The 24,137-nt window shown below is 41.7% G+C and overlaps 1 protein-coding gene across 1 annotated transcript in view; it reads right to left on the minus strand.

Moving 5' to 3' along the window:
- MAP7D3 (MAP7 domain containing 3) overlaps window positions 1–23,856 on the minus strand; it is a 42,651-nt gene extending 18,795 nt beyond the window's left edge. The window contains exons 1-7 of the mRNA XM_063170724.1: window positions 23,751–23,856; window positions 10,734–10,829; window positions 9,864–9,944; window positions 8,283–8,446; window positions 6,227–6,341; window positions 5,288–5,320; window positions 850–954 (exon numbers count right to left, since the gene is read on the minus strand). Of these exons, the coding sequence (XP_063026794.1) occupies window positions 850–954; window positions 5,288–5,320; window positions 6,227–6,341; window positions 8,283–8,446; window positions 9,864–9,944; window positions 10,734–10,829; window positions 23,751–23,832 (676 nt within the window). The 5' untranslated portion in view covers window positions 23,833–23,856. The remainder of the gene's footprint in view (window positions 1–849; window positions 955–5,287; window positions 5,321–6,226; window positions 6,342–8,282; window positions 8,447–9,863; window positions 9,945–10,733; window positions 10,830–23,750) is intronic.
- Window positions 23,857–24,137: the final 281 nt, after the last annotated feature.

Raw genomic sequence — 24,137 nt, forward strand, 5'->3', positions numbered from 1 at the left:
GTCACTGATTTCCCCACCAGGCACAGAGGGGATGAGCACAAATTTTTCTGCTGTATCACCTTCCAACACGAACCAGCAAAATCACCTTTAGCTGTGTCTGTGTCAGGGATTCTTTTAGCTCAGTTTGCTTGATCAGAGGCTGCAGATTGGCAGAACACTGCAGCACAGACCTAGCTGAATCTGCTTTTGTATTAAACAGCTTTTAGCTTATTCATCATTTTAGACAAACAAAAAACCAAAAGCAAAATCCTCCATATCTGTGATATAGGCAGGTTCATATGAAACTCTGGGAAGAATCCAAGTAAGAAAATCTCATGCTAAAACAAATCAAAATATGTGCTCCTACAAATAGTTTTTATTTATCTTAACAAGTATATTAGGACAATTCCTTGCCAAAATTGATTTTTTTCCATCCCATTGGCAATCAAATGACTGAAGCTGTCTAACAGAACAAGGCAAACTTTATTTTTGTACTGTTTCTATTTTGCTGAAATTTTAGGGTGTGAATTAAGCATGCAAATCCATAGAGATGATGGGAAATTATCTGTGAATCATTCAGCAAGATTTGACTTTAGTAACAGAATTACAGAAATAAAAAAATAAAAAAAAACAGCAGTTTTTACCATTTTTACCATTGCTCTTCTTCTCTAACAGAGATCACACCAACTGGGTCAAAGCCCTGACCAGTCAGGCTGGATTAACAAATTGCATGAAATGCATCTGAGATCAAAATACGAAGTGAGTCACACAGCAGGGGAGGAGGGAGGAGTTCTCATTCCACCTCCTGTCTCCTCCCCAGGCGCAGCTGAGCAGTGCCCTGCTCCCAGCACCCCACACATCCCCACTCACCTCGATCTGAGGCGTTTAACTGAGCTGCAGATGACGAGGACAGGCCTTTGCTCACGGCAGCCTCTGCCTGTTTGAGGTTGGCTGTGGAGGGTGAGCGTTTGCTGGCTGTGGAGAGAGGTGAAAACTTCAGAACCTGCCCTCATTCTGAGCCTCCCACACCTTGCTGAGAGCTCACTCTCCAAGTATTACATCCTGAAAGCTATTTCTGCTTTTGTTTGATGACAAATACAAAATTTTGTTTTCCTTTGAACAGGCTTGATACCATTAGCACCAGCTGAGACAGGCACAGAAAAGGCAGAGTTTAGGGGAGTCATGCCAGGATTTATGCATATGTGTGCAAAAAAGGGATTTTTAAACCCCGTGCCCCTAACATGTAAAGACAAAAGCTACTGAGGTTGTCTGCTGTTATCAGACTGGCAAGACACAGAAAATAACAACAAAATCTGGAAAATTTCTTTCTTCATTCCTGCCACACAGGTATGTCAAAACAGTTTTTTAATCACTAATTAATACATCCAAACCAAAACAAATTATTTTGGAGGAATAAAACCAAGTTGTGAGGAAAGGCAAGAAAGCATTCCTGATTGCTGTATTTTATAAACTGCCAATTTTTCTCTAAAAGCTACTCTTCAGTTAATGTTTCCTATCAAATCTGCAATTTTTCAGAAAAAAATTGCCACATGAGGCATTAATATTTTTTTTGTATGTGCATACAGATATATATACATGGATAAAAATCGCATCTCGTGTGGCAGAACTGAAAGTTTTTTACAAGGCAGATAAATAGATACCTGCTTTTTAATTTCAAATAATGTGCTTTCAGGATGAACACTACTCCAGATTGTGAAAGCCTTGGAAAAGCATATACCTGTTGCTATAGAAACTCAGTAAGCAGAAAACATTAATGTACACAGAGTGGTGCAGACCAGCACAACAAACACACAAAATTCTACACATCTAATACAAGTAACCAATTTTACTGACACACTGCACAGCAAAGATGATTAATCTGAACTCATTAGTGCATAAATACCAAAGGACACAGCAGCACTACTCACCACAGAGGCAATATCTTTTCCCTTTGCCAGCTTGCTACAACAGCCCCTTACAGCCAGAGCCAGGACATGAGGATTCCTATGGACAGCCCTATGGGAAGCTCTTGGGACAGTGGAAAAGAGCACAGTCCCCATGGGATAACAGGGAGATCTACCAAATCCAGTTTAGAAATAAAGATCTGAGCTTAGTGCATGCTTCCCATACATATTAAAAAGAAGAAGAAAAAAAAGGGAGCATTTTATGAATGGAGTCTGAGAACTGGGATAACTAAACAGCCTTAAGAGGTTTTATATATGAAAATGAGGAAGCTCATAATTCATGTATTCAGTGCGTTTGAAGGGGAAGGCTACCCTCTAGTGTCTGCTCTTTAAAGGAAATCCTGGCTCCTGACTGAACTCAGCTGAGTCCAAGGCCTCCAAACATCACAGAGACACTTCACACAGATTTCTCTTGGTTCAATTTAGCAGTTCAGCACTTGTATGAAATCTGAGATTTGGTCTATCACCTACTGGGACCCAGCTACAGAGGTCAATGCTTTTTCAATCAATACATCTGCATGATCAGATGGCCTCAACTTCTTCCCTATTTCATTCACAGAACAAATTCTGCAGACTTTAAAGTTCCTTTCTCTAGAAAAAAAAAGCTTTAGAAGACAGGCAGGATATTCCTGCCTCCATCAAGGGGTTTGAAATGCAAGAAGCACACAGCCCACGTGACACCAACTTCTCTATTTTTCTAATGGAAGGGGGAAAGCAAACTGCAGCAGCAGAGCTGAAGAAAGCACATGTCTGCCATGCAGCAGGACTTGGAACTGGGCAAGGAGCTGGGAAACATGGGATCTTAGGAAAATCAGAGGAGGAGCTTCCAATCCTCGCAGGATTTCACTGAGAGAGGGTGCTGCAGCATTGCCTGAGGCTGGGTAACATTAGGCTACATGAAATAAGATCAGCTGTCTCTCACTTCCTCCCAAATTTCTACTAGGACAAGGAAGCTCTTTATTTAGCAAGGAGAGGCTCTGGCAGCCCCATTTCTATTCTAATTGCATGTCTCCAGTCCTGATGCACCTGAACCTCTTGTTCTGCTCAGCAGGCACCACTAAAACACCCCTTTAGCAGGGCTGTCATCAAGGATGCTTTATTGCACAGCCTGGCCATTTCTCCTGGCAGACCCACACCCTGCCTGCTTCATCTCAGCACTGACAGCAATGCCATTAATGTAACACTTGACTCTGGGGCTTTCATCCCTTTTTACATTTCTCCATCAGCAGGATCCCTGCTGTGGTCTCATGAATCACACTCAGCATCCCACAGAAGTGCTGATGGCTGGGGAAATGTTCCATTACATGGGCTTCACTTTCCAGAGAACACTATCACCCAAAACCTCTGCTCTGCCGCTCAATGTTCCTCAATATTACTGTTGACACACCCTGTTCATGGAAGACATATCTGATTCTGCATTTTTTTTTGCACAGCACTACAATAGATAAGAATGCCTTTTGTCCTAAAATATTTAAAGAATATTTGAAATCAGTTCCCCAAATGGTTCTCATTTCAAGAAATGGGGATTTAATCCCAAATCTGCCACAGAATTTGACAGTGGAAATATAATATTGCATTGAAATTTGCTCCAGACATGCAGTTAGAGAAGATGCAGTATGGACTAGAGCTCATATGGTGTCATTTTTCAGAGTAAAAAGAAAAGGTAATTGTTGACCTTCCAGAAAATACACAAATATAAAGCAAAATGGACCATATTAGGATTTTTTAGAAAGACAGCTGGACTTAAATATCCCACACGGCTTAGGAAGATTTTAAATAATAAAGTAACGAGTTCTCAAAGTTAAAAGGAACAACCCTGAAATAGGAATAAATATGAGAAATGTAAAACCAGTCATGGTTCCACATTATCCACCCCACACATCATAGCTTCATGTTTGAAACATTAACATAAAATCAAACACAATTTTCAAACAATGTGGGTGCACAAGGGTTTGCCTAGGACATTGCATTACCTGTTTATCTCCATAGCAATTTTTTTCCAGATTGGTGCCAAGTTACCCAAATTGATCTACTGCTGCTGAACTATCTACATAGTTATTTTATGATGCATAAATCACAGTTTAAACACTTATTATTATATCAGGAGCATTTGTGTTGGAGGATATTTTATCTTAAATGTGCTTCAGCAGCACTGAAGATCTTCCTCCACAATGCAAAGAACAGACAAAGCTCATTTCCTCACACAAATCAGGAGAGAGCAAAGAACATTATTTTGTGCTTGTTAGTAGAATAAAACCCAGTGCTTCCTTAAACATATAGGACAAATGTGATTTCCCAGTTTCAAGGTTAAATGATACTTGGTAGTGTGAGATAGTGAATGGATTTATCTATGTATCCAAGGAAAACATGTAAAATAGATAAACTAACCCAGCCAAACTGGATGATTTTGGAGAAAATCAGGGGCTCATGATGTGCAGGGCAAGGGAGGAGTAAAGTTAACTAAAATACACTGCTTCTGCTGTGTTGCCAGAGTAGTTAAACCATGCTCAGTCAGATCAGACCTCAGTGCATTTTCAAGTCTCACTTGTGTGTGTCACAGACAGCTGCACTGCATTAGTAATGTTGTGGGCACGCACAGACTGCCAGGACTCAGACTCAGCTGGGTCTCAGCTGAGAGTTTTCACCCCAATCTAGCTACAGGAAGTAATTCTGCTTATTAAACATTTGTATCAGTGATCCAAAGCATTTCTATGAATGGCCCAGTCTGTAAACTGGAAAGTGCCAGAAATCCAATGAAAACACATTTCATGTACAGAATTATCTTTAGGTAACTGGGACAGCTCTGATTTTGCAATACCCTTCATGGGAAAAGTATCAAACTGCTCAAGAGACCCATTCCCTTTCAAAAAGTTTCACTAAAATATCTTTGATTTTGCAAATGTGACTTCAACTGCTGGTATACCAAAGCAAGAGGGAAACACACCAAGACCTACCATGTACTTTCTGCAAAGCAATGAGAGTCTGAAACTGCCCTTAAACCCTCCAAACACCACTGAACTAATTTATGTTCAAATACATGCCCATAGAAATTTCTCTTCTCCCTGTGCTGTATCCAGATCTCTTTAAAAACCCAAATGCATGTAGCCTTTCCCTGAGAATTCCCTCAGCATGCCATGACTTAAGCTGTAGTTGAATTAGCTGGGAGGGATAGCCAAAATGAGGGGGGCTGCTTTCTACTTAGGGATCACATTTGTTGCACAGCTGGCCAAGATCCAGGAAAAGATCTAAAGAAGATGGTTTTCCTTAGTGTGAGAAGAACTCAAGTCTCAAAGGTTAGTAGAGAGTGTAAAATAACAGAAAAAGAAAATTTTAGAAATCTATACCACCAGTTCCACCTTCATCAGTGCTCTGTTGTTCTGTAGAAGAAGAAGGTTTGTAAGTGAAGTCATGAGGTCAAATAGCAAAAAAATGCAAATTAACCACAAATTGGGGATGCTCCATATCAATATCAAAGCACTTTCAAACATGTTACAAACACACACTCAAACTGACAGAAAATGACAGTACCATACTCAGTACAATTCCACCAATATAGAGGATAGGCTGAACTAAAGCATTTTTGATTTATTTTATTCTTGGCCAATAACTTATGTTATTTATTGGTGGTTAGGTAGTGCATGAAAAGATCCCTTCCACTGCAATCTTTATTTGCTGGTCTGATTTCAGAATGTTTACAAGCAGAAACAGTTAATTGTGGAACAGCAAATTATCTCAGTTCAAATTAAGGACTGTTAAAATGCATCACCTAATCCAGAACAGAATTCATGTTCCAAGAAGCTTGGACTGTCCACTGCATATCCTTACCCATTACTGGGCATTCAAATGATCAGTCAGCATTCTGTAACTCCAAGGGTGTGTTTTAAACATTTTAGATGTGATATTAGAGGACAACTGGGTACTTTTGGTTTCATCACCAATCCCAGCACTCCATTACATGAACTGCATTTGCAGGATTCTGAATTATCTCAGTATTACAGATCATGATTCCCCTTGGCTGATGTTTGAGGGCTGGCAGTGCTGTCACGTGCTGTATCTCCCATGGAGCTTCTCTCCAGCTCTTCCCAAGGTCAGAAATAGCTCTGAGTCTGAGCAGCATTTCAGGGCAAGTACAGATATGACACCTCCCAGGAGCTACCCACAGATCCTGCTTTCAGATCCCAGATAGGAAAGGATGCCCAGGTCCCTGTGAATAGTGCTCCACCTGCCAGTGTTCACACAGAATATTCCATTATTTCAGTCCTACTAAACCCAGTGCTGCTTACCTGTTTTGCCTTCTGAGTCTGGAGTTACAGACCCCCCCCATGACCATCTCTTCTGTCGTGTTTCCAGGCGCTGACTCCGCTCCAAGGTGCGGTGCAGAACTGCTTCATAGCGCTCCTACCAAACAACAGCTCCATGAAGCTTCACTGCTAACCACAGCCATGCCAGGGAACAAAATACAGACCCCCTCCCATCCCCAGTATGATTTATAATCTGTTTTACCAGGCTGCTGTTACAAAAATTATCATGCAAAGAATGCTGGAGGTAATTAATGGCTTCAAAACACTGCAAACATGATTAGGTTGAGCTAAAGCACAGATAATCTATTCTACTCTTTACTTAAAATAGCCACCAAACAGATTTCCTATTCAGTAAACAGCACTACTTATTTTCTAAATAGGGATGAACCCCAAAGTGAGCAAAAGTAATCTGTTACCCTTGAAATTATTTATATCATCAAGTTATTTCTAAAAGGTGATAAAAATTCTCCATTATAAAATACCAAGTATAAAGTTAGAACTGTAAAAATAATGACCCAGGTCTTAACAGACACTGACAGAATGAGACATGTGATGAAATCAGGAACAGCAAGACATGAAGGCAAAAGTACAATAGAAGACCAATCAACTTCAGGCCTCAGCAGCCATTGCTCACAGGACAAAGGGGGCTGAAAGAAGCTTTTGCTGCTGTCTCCAGAACCAGTAACTGCCAGCAGGGGAGCTTTAGCTCTTGTGCATAAGATGAACTGTGCTGGACTCTTTCTTGCCAGCCAGGTTTCCACACGTGTCAACAACACATTTCTCTTGTGGAATAGTTATATCCCAAGTGATCTTTTGCAGCAGTATTTTCTGCAGATACACTGCAGTAAGATGTCAAGGGAACTCATTATACAGTCATTTCTCCCACTTGGGGACACTAGACTTTCACCTCCTTTCAACACCATTTCACAACACAAACTAAAGAAGTCACCATGCAAAACACACAATGTAAACCTGAAAGGAAGGGAGGTAAAAGATAAAACTAAAAGTTTTTGTTTGAAATATAGAGCTTAGTTCCCCTCTGTTAGAGAAACCTGAACTAGAGTTTACCTAAGGTGCCAAAGTACCCAGACATTATGTAATCTGTAGATTGTATTTCCATGGAGGTATCTGCAGTGCAGCAATTCTTCAGTCAGAGTTAAAGACATAGGCTTCACTTTACAAATGACAGAAATGAGCTGAAGACCTCAGTACAGTGATATACAGAGATATGCAGAATACCTGAGGAGCAGGGGGGAGACAGGTATCTGAATCCTCACGACAGCTAGTGGTCTTCAAGATTTTTAGAACCACTCCCTTTTCCACAGTATTTGCTACTGTGCTACTGCTCCTCCCTTATTAGAAGATTAACTAAACAAGACCGGGCTGAAAAAGCTAACAATAAGAACTTGCACATTTAATATGCACTAACAGAGCTACTTGTCAAAAGGATGGAATAACTTCATGTATTTATTTCTGCTGTCAGCTTCTATCCATTGAGTAAGTCCCAAACTCAAATTCTGCTCTGCCTGTCCATGTGCAGTCAGAGCAAAGGCCAGTGAGAACAGACACCACACAGTTCAAAGCAGCAAATGACAAATACACAGATAACATCAGCACCTTTCATCATACAGGAATGAATTCTGGTTTAGAAGAATTAAGAGAATGTGAGTCTCAGGCCACAGCAGGGCTCCAAGAGAAGTCTAAGATCTGTCACCCACACTGATTTACAGAGAGACTCTACAAGGTGCTCTGAAGGTATCTGGAAATATAGGAATATGGGGTGGGGGTTTTGTTCATGTGAAAAGAGCCAGTGGTCAAACAGCCACAGCTCCTGAAGTCCTGAGTGCCTCAGCTACAGCCAAAGCTCCATGGGGAAGGTGGACATGTGCCTACATAGCCCACTGTAGATGTGGAAAATACTTTTATGTTCTAACACATTCATCATCTCCCTGAGTTTCTCATTCACAGCACTTCAGAGCATGGTAATGTAGGAAAAAAATGTAGTTCTTGTAAACTATGGAACTTTGATGTGTGTTACCTTTTCCTCCTCTATTTTTTGTTTCCTCTTCTCTTCTACTGCTGCCCTCCGTTGTTCCTCTTTTTGCTTCATTTCTTTTAGCTTTCTCTGCCTTTCTTCTAACTGTTTTTCATACTGGAGTTTTGCTTTTCTCTCCTTTTCAAGGATTTGTGTCTCTTTGGCAGCTGTAAGAATATTTTACAGAAAAAATTAAAATCAAACTTAGCCATTCATGGATACTGCAATGCAACTTACAAGCAAGAGACTATCCAAGCAGAATTCTTACCACCTGAAGTGAAAATGTACAGGAAGATGAGCTTGAAGAGGTGACAACAAACAACAGACTCATCTTTAATTCTGTCCCCAGGCTGGAAGTGGAATTAGAACTTTGCCTGCTACTAGGCTTTACTGTCTAGACAGGAATATCAGGATATGTATATTCCCTAAATTAAGCATACACCTTTCTTATCAACATAATAGTGATGTCTCTGTAAGGAAGCTGTAAATTAAAAATCAAAAAGTAGAATTTTCTATGTTGTAGCTTTTTTTAAAAGAACAAAATATAATAGTATTTAAGGCACTGAATGACAAGATGGGAAGACCCTACAGTTCCTGCATCAGAGTTCAAAATAGTTCTATCACCATTCCCTGCAGCCTCCAGCAAGGAACAGCTGTGTGCAGTTCAACAGGAAGCCTCAGGTCCTGTGACACAAAGCTAGAATGCACAGAGAGTATTTTCCATGGCCAGACAGATGAAATGAACCAAGAGACAAGTTAATCACACCAACAATTCACAGGCAGCATCTACACATAGGGCCTCCAAAATATTTCTGAATTTTATATGTGTCATAATACTACCCTGTTCCCATATTAGGATAACACAATAATTCCTGTTGTTGTGGGTTTTTGCTTTTATGTTGAGAAACAAACACACAGCTCAGAGAGACATCTCTCCTCACAAGCTGGGAGCCCAAGGCCCAGCACTGCAGGGCACACTGTGACCCTTTCATCTCCTGCTACACACACACATGCACTGATTCACATCACAAACAGCACAAAGCTGGGTGAGAGCTTTCTGCTGTTATCTAGTTCAGATTCCCTGCTAAGATAAAGTGTATACTGCTGACACTTCAATGCAGGAGTCATTTCAGTGTGCTGGGAAACAAGGAAGCAGTGTTCAAGGCAAACAAGCCATTCAAGTAGCTAAATCTTTTTTTGTTTTCTCTGAATCAGCATTCTCCAAACATCAGTTTTCAGGGCTATAGGAAGGAGCTCTAAGCTAAAGGTTCTATTTTCCAAAGTGGTTTTGTTAAGGCTTTCAGGAAGGAATTAGCAAAATTTGCTGGGTGGTCATTAAGAAATGGAAGGTCAGAAGTGACACAGAGCTTGAACAAGCTACAACTCTCTACAGTGTTCTCCTCTCAAATCAAAACCTTCTTCATTCAGGTTCACAGATGGACACTGATGCAAGACCAAGAGCAGACCTTGTCTCTTGTCCTCAGCAAGCTGACAAAAAGTGACAAAACATGGAGTAAGTGGGACAGTAAATCCTTTAAGAGAAACATTTTAGAAAATGATATTTTAAGTGAAACATGAAAATACCATGTTGCTTTTCCCGCTCTTCTCTCCGCTCCCTGGCCAGCCTTTGCCTTTCTTCTGTTCTTAGCATGGAGCCATCTATCACTGTCAAAACAAAAATTGAAGACACATAATTGTCAATGATTTTGAACATTCAAATTTAAATAAAATGTCAAAAGTTTTCCCTATCAAAAGGAGAATGAAACTTCCGGAGAGATGCCCACACCACCAAATCACTGCACTCTATTTAGAGATAAAAGACACCATCTGAAAAATTCACAGAAAGCTGAACATCCCCCTCTTCCCTCTTTCCATTCCCTCACAATTCTATTTTTAACAGGTGCAAGAGAAAGCAGACATCATATTAAAGGCTCAATAGGTACAGGCAAAGAAAAGCCTAAGTCAGACATGTGAGAACATACCCTATTCCAAATTCAGCCTGATCCTCATTCTTGTACATATTAACTCCCATGAACAAGAATGACAGGAATTTAGGAAAATGTCATCTGGGAACAGATAGTTCACCTGTCATTACAAATTCAGAGCACTGTACGACAGCTCATTTGCAGACTAAGCAGAACCAAGACATAAGCAGTCTTTGCAGGTATAAAAACTTGAATTTCAGCAAGAAGTGAGCTGGTAACTTGCCCAGTTACCATCATTTATCTTTGCTGTCATGCCCTGCTTACAAGACAGGCAACACCAACTGAACTCTGAGCCAGTGAAAAACAGAAACCTGTCATCAAAACCAGACCTACAAACCATTTACCAGGTGCCCTGATGCCTCCTGAAGAAAGAGCACCAAACTTTTCTCTAAATATGTTCTTTTCAACCCCTACTAACCCTCCCTTGTGAGCCCAGCACTTCATTAAGAGCAATGACCTGTAATTATACCTGGTTTAGTTGCTGTCTTTATTGAGGTCTGGACTGTAAGAGGGCTAATGCCACTTTGGCTTCTTCTTTCTTCTGCTATGGCTTGGGCTGCAGCAACTGTGAGAAAGAATCAATCCATATTAATAGAAGCTCTACAACTGAAACTCATGAAAGAAATATCCAAAATAAATACATAAAATTCTACTTGAGGTCGCTGATGCTTTTATTAAATAGCTAACTGGGGGCTGCTCAACTTGTGAGGAAAAATTTTTCATGAGACTTGAGACCTGGCAAAGCATTTTGTTGTAAAAACATTTATCAAACCTTATGTTTTAAGACTACAGAGTTTCAAAGATCAAACCTATTTAATAACACTTCCAAAACAAACTCCATTATTTTGCAAAGCTGTATGTGACTTACACTTAATAACAGAAACTCTTTGCTGCCACATGAGCATTTGTGGGCTGCACACATGTATGTCATAACCCATTAGCACTACTAGAATCATATTCTGATGAGACCCAAGCAGGGAGAGGTCTATGAAGACCTGTCATTACCTCATGACATGCAAGACAAAGGGGATTAGCTGCATAAAGTAAACCACTGAGGGAGGCTTACAACATACTTCTGAAACTGGATCTTCAAAAATAAATTTTAATTATAAATTAGACTCCAAAACAGTAAATTGAGCATTTGTGCAGAGACTCATTCACATTATCTGAGTTTCACCAAGGTAACTTCAGCAAAATGCAGGGCTACAACTCACAGATAATCACACAGAAAGGAAATGCTACCAATATTAATTTTGCTAAATAAAAAAAAACATTAACAATTTACTGTATCACTCCTCCCAGATTTTCTTTGTTTTGGTATCAACCTTCACCAAACACCTTGCAGGGTGTGAAGAGTTACAGGGAAAGCAGGCAGGGCACCCTGTAGGACAGCATCCCCCCAGTGCCCTGCACAGCTGCACACAAGTGTCCCCACACACTGCCACCCTGCTGTCCCCTGGCCTGACAGGCCCTGGGAGCTCAGCTGCCTTCCATGGGAAAGCCCAGCTTCAGGGGAAGAGGGAACAAACCCACACATGAGAAAGCTGAGGGCAGTTTTACACAGAAAAGGCAAACCCACAAAAGGAACACGTAACGTGCTGTGATCTCACCCAGAACATTAAGGACCAATAGTACAAATTGCTGTTATATTTTAAGAATGGCAACTACAACTTTGCCAATGATCTGACTTCCCTTTAATAAGAGGAGTGCAAAATGCAAAAGAGGAAGGAAGAGTCTCCCTCTTCTCCATGCATTGCCATGACAACTAGTTGTGTCATGGTAATAACCCTCCCTAAGGCTGTGCCCAAGAACAATCACCTCAAAGTGCTTAATCCCATGTGATTTCAGTGATAAATGCTGATTACAATACTTATTCAGCAACTCTAAATTGTCACCCGCAGCTGTTGCCATGTCTTGAATTAATTTCTCACTGCAGCAGCAAACAAAAGTCTTCCTCAACCCATCCTATACATCTCTGAGGCTCTTTTCACACAAGTCACAGACCAGATACACTACAACACGATGAGATTACCAACTGGCAAAAAAATAGCTTAAAAAAGGCTCACTGTTTTTTCACTCTCTAGATCAGACAAATTTTTGATTTTGATTTTTGTACACTGTTGCATGTCACATGGATGGGAATCCTGCCCAAAAAAACAGCAAGTGGAGAACAACAGAATTATCTATTCTAACCCAAACAGAAGTGCAAACAGCCAGAGGAAGAGCAGCCCCACTGCAGGTGTTCTGAGAGCAGAAATGTGCAACCAGGGCATTCATATCCAATGACACCTTTGTACATCACAAAGGCTGAAGGAACACAAGCTTCTTGAAATACCACTGAGATTTCAGACAAATCCAGAAATCCAGATACATCTTTCCTCAAAGGAGGAGGCAGTGGTGCCCAGGAAGCCTGAGCTAACTCAGGCAGGAAATTATCCCAACAGAACAAAGTCACTCTGCAACTAAACCAGCTTCAGTTAAGACCAACATTGGAATTTTGCTTCAACTCTCAAAGTTGAAATATCCAAATTTCCATAACAAAGTTATAGTAAGAAGCAACCTGCAATTAAACAGGTACAATATTAATTTTATTTTACTTGTAGAAGTATTTTCCTATTAGAAATCTTGCTGAACAAAGCAGCCATAATGGATATGGGGGATTATGTATTTATTTACTCAATCAAAGATAAATGCACAGTTGGAATAATGTTCATGATTAGAAGGCACTGATTTAAAAATGTGTTAAATCTGCAAAGCAATTAGTCAGTTTATTTTAATTAATTCAGGTTGCAAAAGATTATTTGAGATTCTGTAAGACAGGAAAGTGGGTTACAGAAACAGTTCAGCTTGCAGAGGACACAGAGGTGAAAAACTCTAGAAATATCCAGCCAGAGGACTCTGCACATCAAGGTTTTTTGTACGTCAGCTAAAATATTCTATGTTCACTCCTTCAGTGCTTCATTATTTGCATAGAAACAACGTGCTTCCACATTTGAAAGCAGCAGATTTAAGCTACAAGGTGTGCACCTTCATGTCACATGGATGTGATCCGTTTCACCAACAGAAAGCCAGAATCAAATGTGAACTGGGGATCTGAACAGAAGATTGATAAAAGGGGAACAGACATCACATTAGATACACTCCTGAGATACGTGAGCTCAGTTTCACCAAGTTCTAGTCAACAGACAGGTTTTAAGGCCCTTGACAATTTCATTGTAAATTTACAATACAAAACTGTGATTTTCAAAGTCCACATTTTCCTACAGTAAAAGAAAATGCATTGCATGTTGTTGCACTATGCAATCTTTAAGAAATAACTATCTTATTTTGCTTTGATATGATAAAATAAACTTTAATAATTACTATATTTAAATGGTTTTTGGCACAGATATTTATAATTTCTCTGCCTAGTTTTCCATAATGAATGTAGCAGTCTGCTATGGAGTGAAGCTTCATGGAAAAGTATTTTCCATAAAATATATCTCTGTAAAATACAGAGCCTAATACCTCTGTAATGAATCAGAATACCCCAGAACAGGAAACATTTAACAACCATTTCACTAGAATCTGTGTCACATGTTGCATTAATGGGGGGGTGCCTTCATGGACATATTCAGCAAACTCCCTGGAGAGGAAAAATTCTCTTAGAGTCAAATTATATCTCATTTCTATTCTGAGCTTGCCCTCCCACAGCAGTCTTTCACAACAATATTTTGTGATCAGCATAATTTGTGTGTTTATTTTACAGTAGTCTACCTTTAAGTGCTCCAGGTAAAATCAATAAAAATATAAGTCATGCATGAGGCTAATAATAATATCTGCATTCATGCATAATAAAATAGAGCTATTTGAACCATGAAATGATTAGGTAATTTGGGAAGCAGTTTTCCTTCTGTGCCCTCATCACCATTTAGCACCCCAGGTCTGGCCAAGCAAATGAGAGATAAACCAAACCCACAGAAGCACCAGGAGGTGACATTCTAGATAAATCCAACTCTCCCAATTTCACTTCCAGCTCACGATCCCCTGACAGTGCAGGTGCTGAGGTGCCTCCCTCACACAGAGCATGGCAGTACCTCCCTTCCCTGATCAGGTTTCCAATATGCCCTCAAGAGACCGGCGCTAAAAATAAACCTTGATTTCTATTTCAACCCCTGCACACGGCTAATACCCCCGGCCCTGCCAAGACTGGCAAAGAACCTACTGCTGTTCTTAGTAAACCTCATTAGGGACTGAAGCAGCTCCATCCCTTCACCCAGCGAGCTCCAGGCCTTCCATCCCATCCCCTGCCCTACTCACCCTTCCCTTCCCTTCCCTTCCCTTCCCTTCCCTTCCCTTCCCTTCCCTTCCCTTCCCTTCCCTTCCCTTCCCTTCCCTTCCCTTCCCTTCCCTTCCCTTCCCTTCCCTTCCCTTCCCTTCCCTTCCCTTCCCTTCCCTTCCCTTCCCTTCCCTTCCCTTCCCTTCCCTTCCCTTCCCTTCCCTTCCCTTCCCTTCCCTTCCCTTCCCTTCCCTTCCCTTGTGGAACTACAGAGAGAGCAGAATGTTCTGACTTTCACAGCAATCCTTCTGCTTCTTATGATTTAATGACTTGTTATGCAAAGCAAATGAAAAAATCCCAGGCTAAGCTTCTGAAATGGGGGGTGTTAGGAGGGGTCCTGAATGTTAAGCATTGTTATGATTTTAAGTGTCCATAAAAGTTTAAAGCAGGTAACAAGAAGCCAATAAGCAACCCATGAATCAAAAGTGAACCTTCCAGCAAAATATCTCTGATTTTATAACAAGCTGTGCCAAATCTGCAAGCCTCCATTTTTGTCTTGCTCCACTACAGGGAGATACTGTTTGCCAGTAAGTGTTCAGATCCTTTAAAAGTTTTGTACATACTTTCAGGAAAGATGAGGAAAGTCAGCATTCAAGTTTGAGATTTCCATGCACTGCCTTTAAAGCTGATTTCCAATCATTAATTAGCATAGGTTAAGACAAACAGATGCAAGATCATATGTTTGAAGCTTTAAGAAAAATTAGGTATTGGCTTTTACACTTCTCCTTGCCAGATGACAGCAGAGGAAGGATGCACCTTCACACAAGCAAGTGGACAACACAGAAAGTTTTTAATGATGAAGAGAAGCCCTCTCTGTGTGCATTCCTCTTTTCCCTGTTTTCCCCTTTTCTGTCTCCCCCCGTTGACCCTCACATCCCATCTCTGGGCTGCAAGGACTGACAGGCTCCACAAACAAACACACACGTGAGCTTCCCTGTAGGCACCTTCTTTCTGACGGAGCAGCTGGCAGGCAGATGGTTCTCCTGTTTTGTCTGGGCAGCCACCAGATGGGAAGCACAGACATCTCCAGAAAGCAGTGCACACTCTCAGCTTCATCAGGCTACAAGAGCTTCCTGTCGTCTTATCCCTATCCCAGACTCCATTTGCAAACTTTGTCCTCTATTTATTCCCTACATGGGATACCTATTTTACTACCTTTATGTGCTTTCCTCCCTTGAATACCATTTCCTCAGCTAATCCTGTACAACAATCTGGTTTTGCTCCCAAAGCTCAAGGCAGTTCAGGGTGATTTCTTGAGTTCATCACAAGTTTTGAACCCACTGACACAAGCATTCCTTTGCAGTATATGAATTAGCTCCACAAGCAAGTATTTGAGACATACTTGCAAGAACCTAATTTTTTACTTCTCTTCAAACATTCACATTCAGATCAAGACCTAGAAATGTTTTTTTAAAATCACATAACTAACAAAATTATTTATTTCTTATAAGGAAACCTGCAAAGATACAGCTGAAGCAATCTCAAAGACGTATGGTACTCATACTATGTACTCAGCCTAGGGCTGAAAGGCACCAGGAAGGTTGCTGGTTAATTTTTGCATTGATCTCTGCACACTTTGCCCTAGGAGAAGCACATAATCTAAACCAAACTTGACTTTAATATAAGCACAGACCAAGGCATTGAAATTTGTCCTTAACAGAATTAGCAGCCATCTCCAGAGACTTTCTACAGTCAGAGATGTTACACCATTGCTCAACAGCCACACCATCCTCACTTCAGCTGTCTGAACACTACTGAAAACACATCTGTGGAGTCCCACTGACACTTATTCTCTTATTTTAACCTCACTTACACTGCTCAGCCATGAGTTATGCTTCTTGCTACTTAATGGAAAAAGCAACTGCCAGGACAATGCTTAGAAAGGACAAAGACATGTCACCAACTCTTGCAGAAGCCATCATTAGGTTAGTAAGAAGCACTGTCTGTGCCGTGCACACAGGGCTGATAAGATAAATCTATCTCCTTCTCTGGAAAAGATACCTGGCTTCCACAATTTGGGGTTCATTATTAGTGAGATGTATTATTATTCATCTCCTGAAAGAAATTAAGTGGAATGACAGCAGAAACTCCACTCTCGAACCTTCTCAAGTTTACCTGAAATATTTACCTGTTTTCTGCATACTGGAAATTCCAAAGTATCCTAATACAAAGGACTAAAATGAAATGCCCTTACATAATTTCAAGTGGATTCATTGTAAAATTTACTAGTTATGTGATATCAATGCTTGTATATAGGTGTACACAGATTTAACATTCTCAACTGGGCAGAATTAGATACAGGTTTAACAGCTGCAGAAGGACCCAAAAGGTAAAATGGATTATCAATAACCAGTCTGCTGTACAAATAATTGTCTCTATTTTATAGCACTGCCCAGTGCTCAGGAGTACATGTGTCCCTCAATGCAGGGCTGGCTCCACAGATGCCAGAGCAGTCCCACTTTAACCTCCTCTGCACAGCTCACTGGAATTCCCACTGGAATTCTAGCTCAAGCACTGGCAAAAGCTGCAGACAGAAATCAGCTCTCTGCTTTGGGCTGCCTAACACCAACTCCTCTTCACACTCCTGCAAGCCATGGCAAAAAGTAACTTCAAGCCAAGTCCTTGCTCTCTTCTCTTATTTCACATCTGTTTTTTTCATTGTATTGTTTCTTCCCCAGACGTGCACTATCCCTAACACTGGCAATAGCTCACTTCTCTCCATGACTTCCCTCTTTCCTGAACAGTCTGGGGTTTTTTGCTTGCTAGAAGCACGGCCTTGAAAACGCTTTTGTGCTCTTGTTTGCAGACTGTGCCCATTGTTTAATTCATCCAGGCCAAACAATGCCAGCCCAGAGCACAGCCTAGCACCGAGAGTCACAACACACTCAGACAAACCCTGGGAAAACTCCATTTTGAGCTTTCTTCTGGTGCAAGGATAGCAGTTCCTTTCCAAGACAGCAGTGAAAACTACTGCTTTTGCTTTTTACACTTGAAGAATTTCTCATGGAAAATGTAGAGCTAATTCAAACACTGTCTGTGTGTTTCAGAAGGAGAGACTGGTGGGTGCTGGCATTTACCCTCACAGGCCAGTCTCAAATCAAATCACTCCATACAGAAAGTGTTGCAGGACACTGACAGGTCCACAGTGTGTTTAATGCAGCAAACCCTCTTGTCTAAAGCAGAAAAGGGGAGCAAAATGTAAAAGGAATTAAACTGCACATTTTCTTACAGCGGTACAGTTCACCCAGCTAATTAGAAAATGAAGGCTCTGGGACACTCCAACATGTGCAATGTAAGACTCCAGCAAAGTGACCATGAATCAGTTCCTGCTCCAAAGAGCTTGAAGGATAAGTGAAAAATGGCAAATGGGTGTAAAAAAAACAAGTAGGAAAAAAGAGCTAAAGAGAAAATAAAGAGACCATATTTCTTTCTAAATTCATTACCCAATGGCAGAAAGTCTTTTCAAGAAATGTAATGTGAGTGAATGTGAGTGAATGTAAGTAAATGAGTGAATGTGAGTAAGGTGACACTCCCTTATCTGGTCTGGAGATGAGTGTCCTTGGTTTTAATGTCCAGAACACAAAACACAATAATATTGATCAACCCTGTGCTGCAAAAATGTTCCTCTAAGAAGTTCTCTTGGCAAAATTAAACAGAGGATAATCTTTGAAATTAATAAATTAATGAATTCTATTAAATTATGTTCTTTAAGTACAAAGGTCCCTACAGTATTTCCATATTCTTGTAGCCAAGCCCTCTTGGGCTTGGGAGAGGAATTCTAACACTTGGAAGCTTTGAAACACTTGCCCAGAGAACAAGGCACTACAATATCTATTCTCCCTCCCAAGATTCAGGTCAGTGCATTTAAACAACAGAGAGTGTCTGTAAATTAGGAGTCAGTTAAGTACTCATAAAGGAGTATTTTAGAAGTTCCCTGTGAATTATGAATGGAAAAAAACACTATGAGAAAAGACAGAGGTATTCTGAGCATGGCCAGTGGAAACTGCTTTCTTCAAAGGCAACATCAGCTGGGGATCCTTCACCTAGAAAGCAGAACTTCCAAACTGACTGGAATATAAAAATAATTTAGATGAAAACATCTAAATTATTCTGTAATAATTAATGCCAAGCAACTATGTCAGCCTTCCTTAAAAGCAAAGGCTTGGTCCCTTTATGCACAGGCATTAATGATGCAGCACAGTGGAGGTTTCTGTCTCTTTCAAACAAAAACAATTCTGAGCAACACTTTTTTCTTCCACGAACCCCACACTCCAAAAATCTTAAACCTCCAGCATCTAGAAAGGTTCTGATTATTGGACAGGCATATGCAAACACACTGAAAGCATATAATCAAGTAAGATTAACCTGGTTGTAAGCTGCATAATTGGAAACTAAATGGCACTAATTTATTTGTGGCAGACAAGAAATTTGCAGTCCCAGTTGGATTTTGAAGTACCACAAGTAATCCGATAACTCATATCCACAGAAGTCATTAAAATTGCATGCTCAGAATTTTATTTGTCAGAGTGTCCTTTCACAAGAGGACTGCAAGCATCTCCAATTATTTAATCAAATTTAAAGACAATCAGCAGTTTTTGATACCCCTACTTTATTATGACTAACCTAGATTATTTTTTCCATTTATCTTACAGTAACCCATAGTAATCCTTCTTTATTCTCTTATCGCCTTTAAGAACTGAAAATTAATAATAGCATACCAGTACTCCCTTGTTTTCTTTTTGAAAAACACAACTGTATGAAGAAACAGCAATCCTTACTTACAGTCACATTTTAGGACTGTGCACAGTTAGGGACAGTGTAAGCCACAACATCTCTGGGCTCTCACCATTGGAGTTATGACCCTTGCAAATCATTATTTGCTGAACAGTTTCATCTGAATTGAAGCATGGAAGCCAAATTTATATTCTGCAATTTCAACACATGAAGAAATATGTAGAGAATGGAACACTCAACACAAGAAACTGAAAAAAATATTCTGCATATGCACATGGTTTGGGTGGGTTTTTTTGTTTGTTTGGCTTTTTCTCCTTACAGCAAGGAGCATATCTCTCCTGAATATATTTGGAGAAATCTCAAGAATTTTAAGTTTTAAATTCTAATAAAACCTTTTATAAACCACTTACAACTGGAAGTAATCTTCAGAATGCTAAGCACCTCAATACATAGCATTCATCTTTCTGAATCAGCATGAAATTATCCCTACCCTATATGATTGTATTTCCCTGAACAAAAAGAAAATGAAATTAGAGCTCATAGCCATCACAATTACATTAAGTTCTCAGCCTGATTTGGGAATGTTCTCTCACCACTGAGATCTACATGAAATCCAATTTCTGTGCAGTTCTTTGCACTTATTGCCTTGGCAGTCTGCAAAGCAGTATTACTAATTTCATGCAGGGAAAAAAGATGAAGCACAAAAACCCCTCAGAACTTTCTCCAAAGTTCTGAGGAGTTTGACAAATGAAGAAATTGAAGCCAGCCCCAGTGCTCATGAGCTGGATGCCCCAGTGATGAGCTGCCTTTGCTCTGCAGATGGGACCTGTACCAGTCACTCATTCAAACATCACCAAGTAAAACAACAACTGAATGCTCAAGATGCCTTTGATGCAGCACTCCCACACCGTGAGAAACCTGGCAAAGAAATGCTTTCCTTGTCTTGCTGCTTCCCAGGCAAGATCTGAAGCCCACCTCTACTGACAGCCACACTGCAAATCCCAAAGATTTTAAAGGGTCCAAATTTGTAAATAAATTCTTTCTGTCTTCCAGCAAGCAGCTCTGACACACAGGTCAACTCATCAATTGTCTGAGATGCTTCTGGGTCCCAAATAATTTCCTCTGACCATCTTCTGTTGTGGGACCAAGACTGTACCCAAGAGCTCTCTAGTACTCCTACAGATGTTGGTGCAAACTTGTGTTCTTATGTTTGATAACTGTGGTCTAGACACCAGATAAATCTGTGCATGTCCCTGACTACCTGCCTGAGCAATGAAGATGCATTATTAATTATCCATCCATCCTCTTTTCATGCCAATTCTGTGTGCATGCACTTGAAAAAGCTGTTGCTAAGAACTGTGATCTGGGAAAAATGGACAAAGGCAGACAGTGCCACTTACACTGGGAGAAAAGAACTGATTACATGGAATGAAGTTCTTGTTTTATTAGAAAACTTCCAACCAAACGGGGACCTGCAGGTCATGGAATTTATGCCTGTTGAAAACGGCACTTTATTTTTTTTCCCCAAACCTGAGACAGGTTTCCTAAAAGATGATGCAGGTCCTGGAAAGGAAAATATGTATGAATAGCATTTAAATATAGTGTTTTGAACAACCTTTGCAACAGCAATTCAATATGTGAGTGGAAATTCTGGCAAGAGCACAGGAATACCAAGCTCTAGTAAAAAATCCAAACATTCTCTACCACCCATACTATGAAAAACAGGAGTTTTTAGTATTCCAGTGAAAATGAAGACAATAAATATAGGCTACAGCAGCTTAAATTACAGGTATTTTTCCTCTGATTACCCACACTACTCAAGGAAAACCTCACTTACTGGATAAACCACAAGTACGCGACTATTCCCCTCTTCTCACATCTTAACAAGCTCAGAAGTACTTATGGCATTAGAACAGGATCAAAAATTCCTCTTCATCCCTGAGGGATGACAGCAGCAAGCATGGATAACAAAAATGGGGTAAGCAACACTGCTGGTTCAGTGTACAACTACAATGGTAGGTGATGTTCAGAAACCTTAACTGCCTTCTAGTTGTGGTAGCAGATTCTGCTTTTTGTCACCCACATAAAGGAAATAAGATAGGACAAGTGTGTCAGGGCAGAAAATTATTACAAAGGAACTGCAGAACTGGCACTGCAGGCATGAGGTGGCCTGCAGAATCTTAATTACAGTTGATACTCTCTCAAAGAAGCAGAAACACCTTCCCCTTACCTCAACACTAGACTGAATTTGAGAGAATATTTTTCTTGCTAAACATACAAAATTGGAAGTTAGTTACAAGTGGCATCATGGGATTCTAGGTGTGCAAGGCCCAAACATTAACAAGCACCATCAAGAGGCTGGTCACAGAGAGCAGAAGTGAACAGAACAAGAATTCAGAAGTGTCCTTTAATAAGGACTACAAAGGTACCTACGCAGAAGGTGACTATACAAACAGTATGTACACACACCTCTTAGGCTGCCAGAAAGAGCTGTGGTTTCTCAGCAAGATTCTCTTTATTTATTGTCTTTAAACGTGAGATTCCCAGACACAAGTTCACTGACAAATGGCTGAAGGCACACAGCACTGTATTTTGCATAGATGTTTGTTCTCCAGATTGATTGAGACAGCAAAGTACACAACTGCCCCCAGAGCAGCAGAAGCTCCAAGCATTTTTGTTAGCAGGTATTTTGGAAGTGAGGAGTCCCCCCACGCAGCCAAGAGAGCTCAGACAGGCAGGAAGTTCTATCCCTCCCCAAACACGCCCAAGGGGAGCGTGGGACTGAACCTCGAGGTTCCTTCGGGTGTCTTTCTCTTTTTTTTTTGTACATCTTCTCCAAACAGCTGCGATATCAGACTTGGCTGCTGCTCACAACTTCTCCAAAGAGCAGCAAATACTGTGGCAAATTATCCTGCAAATTCCACCGTCAACTGCCGGATTGCAAGGATGATTTCTAAACATCATTTGCTCTCTCCAGGGAGTGCTACTGACCAGAAGTCGGGAGCAGAGCTGCAGCAGCCTGCGAGCTCACAGTCAGCATTGATTCACTGCACATTAGCACTGAGTTTATCTTTGAGCACATAACTGCTACAAATGCATTCTATGTACACTGAAGTTCAGATTCTGGTTCAGTGACTTCTATCCCCTCAGGGGAAAAAATTCAAAGTCTAGCCTTTCCAGGATCTAGGGAGGGGGGTTGTTTGTTCAACATGATGTGCATATTACAACATGTGCATATCTGAAGGGAGATGGAGCTGCCCGGCCCATGGAGCATTTCCTCTGTGATTTTGGGACTAAATCTAGGTCATGACAGCTGTAACCAAATATGGGTGCCCATCCTTAGAAAAACTTAGCAGCCACCATGTAAGTGCATCCCATATGCAAAATAAAACTCAGCAGTTCTAGCGGGAAGAATAAGGTTCAAACAGACACAGCCTTTGCAGGTGGGAAGTGCTATCTTTTGGTAGATCTTTATCCTTCTGAAGCACTAAACTGTCTTAATTTTGAAACAGAAACAAAAAGTAATTAAATAGTATTTCCAAGACCCACCACACTGAAGAAAAATGCCAGATGAGAGTTGTGCATTCAGGACCCTTCGCTAGCACGCCTCTCTATGTAATTACACAGATACACAGAAAACAATCATGCAAGAGGCTCTCAAGAGTAGTTGCTGCACCTAGCCCTAGTTAGTTAGCTTAGATCAAACCACAAGTCTCTTTACCTATTGTTTTTTGTAACTGGGATAAGTAAATGTTTATCTTTTCTAATGCTCACCCACAAAGCTTTTGCATGGAGATGTACCACGAAATGTTGCTGCAAACACACATCGTGCATGCACAATATACTCCTTGCAGAGTATCTTATTAAGGACCTTAAGAATAAATAGCCACATAAGCACAGCCAAGACAAAAAGACAAAACCAAAGCAGAGCTTCTTCAGCCCTCTTATAACGCCAGCTAAAAAAAAAAAAAAAAAAAAAAAAAGTGAAAAGTAAAATCGGGAATTATTCAATCTTTGATTAGAAATCAATGCCAGGGGCTGTCTCTGCCTTCTGCACTCGGGACCGAACACATCGCTGGAGCAAACCCTCCGAAAGCAAGAGCCAGCACAGACACCGCCAAGTTGGAGAACCGGTGACAAACGGGCGGCTCGTGTAACGCAGCCTCCCCGCACCTCCGCTGCTGAGCCCGCGAGCTGCGGGAGCTCCCGAGCCAGCAATCACCGCCCGGAGCTGCGGGAAGCGGGACCGGGCGGGCAGCGGGCCGGGCCGGGCAGCCCCGGCGGCCTCCGCTCGCGGTGCCCCTTCCCCGCCCCGGGACGGGGCCGGACGTCCAGCGGGGCGGCCGGGGGGGGGGGCGGCCGGCGCCAGCCGCGCCCTTGGGCCGCCGGACCCCCCACACACCCCCCGTGCTACCCCTCCCTGCCCGCTCTCACCCATCTGCTCCCGCAGCCCCTTCAAGGAGGAGGAGGAGGAGGAGGAAGCGCAGGACGGGGGCGCCGCACCGCCCTCCGCCATCTTCAGCGCCGGGCCGCGGGAGTGCCGGGCGGGCCGCGGGGCGCGGGGCGCAGTGCGCAGGCTCCGCCCGCTCCCGCCCCGCCGGCACCGGGAGCGCTCCCGCGTCCATCCGGGGCGGCCGCGGCGGGCGCTGGGCACTGCCTCGGGCTGCGCTTCCACAGGGACGGGGCTGCTGGAGCGGGTCCGGCCGGGGGCAGGGAACCTCCTGCAAGGACTGGGGAACCCCCAGCATGGACTGGGGAGCCCCCTGCATGGACTGGGGAACCTCCTGTAATGCCTGGGGAACCTCCTGCATGGATTGGGGA

The sequence above is a fragment of the Melospiza melodia genome, chromosome 16, assembly GCF_035770615.1.
Source record: "Melospiza melodia melodia isolate bMelMel2 chromosome 16, bMelMel2.pri, whole genome shotgun sequence".
Classification (NCBI taxonomy): Eukaryota; Metazoa; Chordata; class Aves; order Passeriformes; family Passerellidae; genus Melospiza; species Melospiza melodia.